The following is a 6,592-nucleotide window of genomic DNA, read 5'->3' as shown; positions in this document are numbered from 1 at the left end:
TCTTTGAAAATTAGGGCTATGTAAAGGGTTCAAGCATTTAAATTAACATCGTTGACTCTACTTAATAATCAAGTACAGTTAGACCTATATGACAACATTATAATTTTGGTCTAAAAGTCAAATTTTGATCGGACGCGAGTTTTATAGTCTCTGTTCAAATTTATGTGAATCTATTTGATTGGACACGTAATTTAAAAAATAAATAAAGAATTTTGAAAGTTGTGGTCCTAAACAAGTCAAAAATGGGTCCAGAGTATTTGTGTTGTTATAAAAGCTTTCTCGTCAAGGGTAAAATTGAAAATTTAAGCTAAATTATTTCCAAATTTAGAAAGGTCATTCTTTTTGGAACGGACCAAAAAGAAAAAAAGGTTTACATAAACTAGAACAGAGGGAGTATTATATTATAAGATATGTCATCTATAATACTTCACTATAACAGCCAAAAAATACCGGAACAAACGAGGCTATTATAGAGAGATTTGACTATTATGACTAATTTTCAGTTTTTGTGGCTATATTTCCTAGCCGGTAATAAAAATAATGACTTGTTTCTAAAATGAAAATAATTTAATTTTTTTAATGACAAGTTTTTATATTCACAAATGTTTCCATATATTTAAGATGACAAGTTTCAAAAATTTTATATTCATACAAATATTACAGTAATATAATTAAGACTACAAATTTTAAAAATATTTATCTATTTCTTAAATTTCATGATTAATCAAACATAATTACATAAAATAAAACGAACGGAGTACTTTGCTGCAACAAGAAAATTAGATTTTGTGTGAGAAACAGAGCATGCTGCTAAACATTGAATGGAATTAACTAAATGAGAAAGTATTTCCTAATAAATATATTAAGAAAAGAATATCCTCTCGTTTCAATTTAGATGAGGTAGTTGACTTGATATGGAGTTTAAGAAAAAAAAAAGATTTTTGAAATTTGTGGTCTTAAAAGGTTTAAGGGGTACAAATTTTGTGGGATCATAACATTTGTGTGGTTATAAAAACTTCTTATTACGAGTAAAATGAGTAAAATAAAGAATTTAAAGTTAAATTATTTTCAATTATAAAAATAAACAGGCAGTAGTAATTTACGTGATAATAATAAAAATAATTTACCAGACAGGCTGGTTCATTCCTTCACTCAATTTATTAATGTCTTGATTCACTTTCTTTCCCTACACAATGATAACTTGCAGTGGACAAAGTCTTTCATTTTCCATCACTCTTCCCCTTTTGCAATAACTACTGTTTCTTGAAAAGATAACGTAAAGTGGACGTCTTCATCCTTTAATTCCTCTTTCATTGCTCTAAAAAGTCATATTACAACCTAAGAAAACCTACACTTTATAGTTCCTTTCAATTTCCTATACCTCAAACATATTATCTGTCACTTTCTTTTCCTCTCTTTTTAAAGAAAACCAATATTTTCGTAGCAGAATCAAGAATTCAGAACCATGAAAGAGAAAGGCAAAGCTACTGTTGAAACTGATGATAGTTTCTCAGATTTCAACTATTCTGTTTCATCAGATATGCCATGTAAGAAACACCCTTCTTCTTCTTCTATTGGAATATGTGCTTTTTGCCTTAAAGAAAAATTAGTTAACTTAGTTTGCTCAGAATGTGGTGAGCAAAGACTCTCTTCTTGTTCTTGCTCTGATCATTCCTCTTCTTCTAATAATAATAATAATCGAAAATCATGCACTGCTGAAGTTGGTAGTGTTGGTAGGATTTCATTTTTATTGGAAAATGACAAAACTGATCAAATCCCACACCAACCAGAACCAAAGAAACAAACCAGCAAAAGGGAAAAAACAGAACAAGTAATTTTCCTAAGGAGAAGCAGCAGCAGTTGTGTGGAAATCAAGAAAAACAGCAATGGATTTTGGAAAATTAAGAGGCTATTTAGGAAGAAAAAGAAAAAGGGTTGTGAAAATAGTAATAATGAGTTGGATGAAAGCAGTGAAATTTGGGTTTCTGATGCTTTAGCAGTTTCAAGATCAAGATCAGTGTGTAGTTTAAGAGGTGGTGGATTTAATGACACAGATGAAAGCAGTGATTACAGATTTTCAAGTGCTAAAATATCTGATGTTACTGGTGGTATATTAATGGATTCTGATGAACCAAGAAAAAGTGGATTTAAGGGTACATTAGATAGTGTTGTTCCAAATAGAAGTATATTTCCAGTTAAAGAAAGTGATTTGGATGATTCAGCTTTTATTGATTTAAAATTGGATTTATCATCAGAGTCTAAATCAGATTTTCCTGCTGCTATGAGGCTAAGTAATGGTTCAGATAATGGCTATGGATTTGTTCATTCTATTGGTAATTTGAGAGGTGGGAATGGTGTTTTTACACACAGTGGTTCATGTAGAATGTCAGTGAATGAATATGATAGAGGGATTAAAAGAAGTGGCAAAGGAAACAAAGTGTGGAAATGGATTTTCAGGCAAAGTTCTGGAAGGAAGAGTACAAGTAACAGAGATGATGAAAATGATATTCTGAAGTCTTGAGTTATTGAATAAAAAAGATTTGTATTGTTCTCTTTGTTTTTTGTTGATATGATATGATATTCCTAGCTGGTTTAGAGTCACTTTGAACAGTAAATATAAAGTTTTATGTTTCTGCTTTGAATTACTTTACTTTCATCTGATCTTCTCTACCATTTGGTCAATACACTGATGGTGGATTAAAAAACAAAAGAAGTAAAATAAATGGATCTTTTTGTTATTATTCATGGAAAGATTTTTATTTTTGGTTATTTTTTCTCCTTATGTTTAGCTCATATATATGATACCATATTTGTCCCGACCCAAGACCATGATATGTATTGTCCGGTTTGGGCTTAGGCCCGCACGAATTTGTCTTTCGAGCTACACTATCTTGACATTCAAAAGCGCGTGTACCATGTGAACTTGCACCATACTTATAAATCACTTCACTTTCTCTCCTATTCCGATTTGGGATTCGTCTAAGGCGACATGTACATCCATTTTGCCGGTCAACCTGCTTGAGTCGCCCACCATCATAGATATCACAGTCACCCTTTGTTGGGACTCAGCATCGTGTGTATATATGTGTGTGTGAGAGAGAGAAAAATTCCAGTGTCTGTCTCTGTGTGTGAAGATTTGGACTATATGTGTGTGCAAAAGTTGATAAAAATGCTACCTTTGTATTTATATCCATAAACATGGGTCAACGAGAAATGAGAAGCTAAATGATATTTACGTTCAATCTAAAATTAGATTACTTTAATGTGCTTGATTTCTTAGTTTTCATGAATACTTTTGTTATTTATATTCTTTTGGACATAAAAGAAAAAAGAAGAAGCACAAATGGCAGAAAAATCCATTTAAGTATGATCTTCAAATATAGTGTCATTTAAAAATTAGAAACGAGGTTTTGAACCTTAGTAATGGTTAGAAACAGATGTAAAGGAAGTTCTTAACAAATAGTTATGAATGTTTCATGAAAGCTTCTACTCATTTATGTTGAGCGTTACCAATAAATGTGACTACTGTAATTGTTTTTCTATTTATTTCCATCATTGGTACTAGTTTTGTTCATACCGAATTGAAAAACTATACCAAATCAAAAGGTCAAATCGAACTAATTAAAACCCCCCGATTAAATCAGGTTTGGTTTGGTTTTGATATTGAGTAAAAGAATTCGAACCAAACCGATATATAAATATATAATTTATATATATATTTTTAATACTTTATATTAAATTTTCTTTAAAAAATGTCTAGAAATATTTGTTATTCTCTAATGGATGTAATATTTATAAAGTGCATCCACTTACTTTAAATAATGGTTGATTCTAAGTTTCTAACTTGTATCATCACTTTCTTATTAAGTTTTATTTGAAATGCGTCATCTTGTTGTTCTTTCCATAATTATGTCAAGATATATCAAACTCTTATATGTTTTTGAATTTGAAATAATATTTTATTGATAATTTTTATTATTAAATAGAACATAGGTTTTATATTAATTTTTGTATTTAATTACTATTAGAATTCAGTTAAGCTTGAAGTGTACCTCAACAAAAATTATTATTAGAACAAAAAAATAAATATCATGTGTTACTAAAATAAATCTCTCATAAAAATATTTTAATTGATCATATGTTATCACTTTTTTTTTAATTATTACTAAATATATATATTCACTTATCAATACTTTATCTATAATCCTAACAAAGTAAAATTGAAATAATATTTATGCAAAAAAAAAAACGAAAAATCCGACAAAACCAACACAACCAAAATCGATATTGTTGATTTGGTTTGGTTTTGACAAAACCCGAACCAACCCGTCTCATGTACATCTCTAATTGGTACTATCAGTGTCACACCTCCTTTTTGCGCGCCCGCCCCCGAAGGGTTAGATGCGCGAGAGAGTTTTTCCAATTTAAGTGACAATATTCGAAATGAGATTATTTATTTAATTCAGAGTCGCCACTTAGGAAAGGTTTGGCTTTTGGTGTCCCAAGTCACCGGTTTGTCTTGAATCCCAAATCGAGGAAATTTTTGACTTTTCCAAATGAAGTCTGCGAACCAGAAATTCTAAGTAAGGAATTCTGTTGACCCGAGGGAAGGTGTTAGGCACCCTCGAATCCCGTGGTTCTAGCACGGTCGCTTAAATTGTTATAATGGCTAAATATCTGATTTAAATACATGTTGTGACTTATGTGCTTTTATTAAGTTTAAAAACCGCTTTTATTAATATCATTTATTATTATAGAATTGCAACGTCGTGAAAATGCATCTCGAACCACGTCGCAATCAATGTACCCGTAGTTATTAATACATTTCGACTCCGTTGAGATTTGAATTTGGGTCACATAAATGCGCACCCAAATTTAAGAATGTAATTTAATTAAGCCGCGCCTAGAGAGTCTAACGCGTTATTATCTTTGGGGAAGGCCATGAAATTCACTAAACGGCCTGTCCTGAATTCTAAATATTTATTATGGTTAGTTATTGAGGGCCTTGCAATTTGCATTTTTATTTGGCGAGGCTCGTCTCATTATTTTAGAAAAGGATGTCCTAAAGCGACTACATTTCTATTACATTTGTCTCTAAAAATAAAAGAGAAAGACCAAACTTACTTGTTTAAGCAACTACATACTAAATATCTACTATGTTTGACGAATCCGAATTTTGTTTGATTACCTAATTGGTTGTTTATGAGATGAGAATTACCTCATGCCTTGTCTTCAATGAGTGTATGAGCTTTGTTAATTTGCTAAGGGGGATTGCAAGCAAAGTAATAACGTACACTAAATTTATATTAAACGACCTTCCAGTTTGAATTTTAAAACTAGCTCATTTGGGCTTGATAAATGAAATCAGTTGTTTATTAGGAAAACTACTATTAATTGAACTCAAAAAGTAGTCGCATTATTTCGAAACAGTGAATCTATATCGAAACCCATATCGAACCTATATAGGAACAAGTAATCTAACAAGAGGGTTGGCATACATGGCCATCCTGTTAAAGTAACACCACATGAGAATTAGCTTGGGGTACATTTATCCTGAAATTAAATGGAACTAAATATAACAGATTTAATAGTTCAAAAGTCTAGACAAAATACATACAAATGCTTGCCACAATTCTATACTATACTGTCATAGCTAAGTCGAAACCTAATGGTTATACACATTGAAAATACGTCTGATCTAACAAACAATATTATCTGATATGTCAATCAAGATGTGCATAATTCATACAGAGCAATCGTGGTTGGAACTAACTTAAACAAATACAGACCAAGCTACCATTCAAACTATTTTTGAACACAAGGATTGTAAAGTAAACAGATGTTCATTTCTTTATTTCAGCTTCAAACTTCAAACTTTCAGCCAACAAGGTTTCAGGAGTGTGTACCTGGGAATGCTTACAATCGAAGAAGAAAGGAAGTCAGTAGAATGACAATGGCAACAGAAACAGCAGCAGTAACAGCAGGTACCAAATAGAACAGCTCCTAGTGCAAGATACAGTTAGAGCCGATGGAAAATGGCAGAAAGACAGCAGCAAACAATGCAGTAGAAACAAAGCTCCAAGACAGACCAAATCCAGGAGAAACAAACAATGTGAATCAAACAATGAACTCAGCTGATACTTGAAAGAAAACAGAGTTGATTGAACAGGTTGAACAAACTGAGAATCACACAAACAAGGAAGAAACAGTTGCTGATTTTCTGTATATTTTCCTCTCTCGTAGGTGTCTGTATATATCTAACAATCAAATCTCCAAAAGTCTGAGTTTAGTCTAAAAAATCTGCCTGCCTTTTCCTTTTTCAAAATTTTTGTTTTCAAAATCAATTCAGTCCCCCTTTTCTAATGGAAGTTCTTTCCTTTTATAAGCCTAAAATCACCCCTTTAACAACATGTTAAACAATCAGAACCCCCTCCCTTTCTTACTGTCTTTCCACTCAATGTTCAAAAAAAAAATCAAATCCCCCATGATATTTCCTGACAGTCCCCTTTCCCATTTTATTAACTAAAAGCAGACATGGGCAGCAGGAATATAATCTGACAGCATATGCTGTCAAACTATTTTAATCCAAAAA

The 6,592-nt window shown here is 31.6% G+C and overlaps 1 protein-coding gene across 1 annotated transcript; it reads left to right on the top strand.

The window, feature by feature from the left end:
* Positions 1-1,465: 1,465 nt before the first annotated feature.
* LOC104227959 (uncharacterized) lies at positions 1,466-2,521 on the top strand. The gene has a single exon (XM_009780338.2). It carries the CDS (start codon positions 1,466-1,468, stop codon positions 2,519-2,521), a length of 1,056 nt encoding a protein of 351 aa, XP_009778640.1.
* Positions 2,522-6,592: the final 4,071 nt, after the last annotated feature.

This window comes from Nicotiana sylvestris, chromosome 4 (assembly GCF_000393655.2).
Source record: "Nicotiana sylvestris chromosome 4, ASM39365v2, whole genome shotgun sequence".
Classification (NCBI taxonomy): domain Eukaryota; kingdom Viridiplantae; phylum Streptophyta; class Magnoliopsida; order Solanales; family Solanaceae; genus Nicotiana; species Nicotiana sylvestris.
The sequence above is the reverse complement of the archived record's forward strand: the minus strand, read 5'-3'. Positions and strand labels throughout refer to the sequence as shown.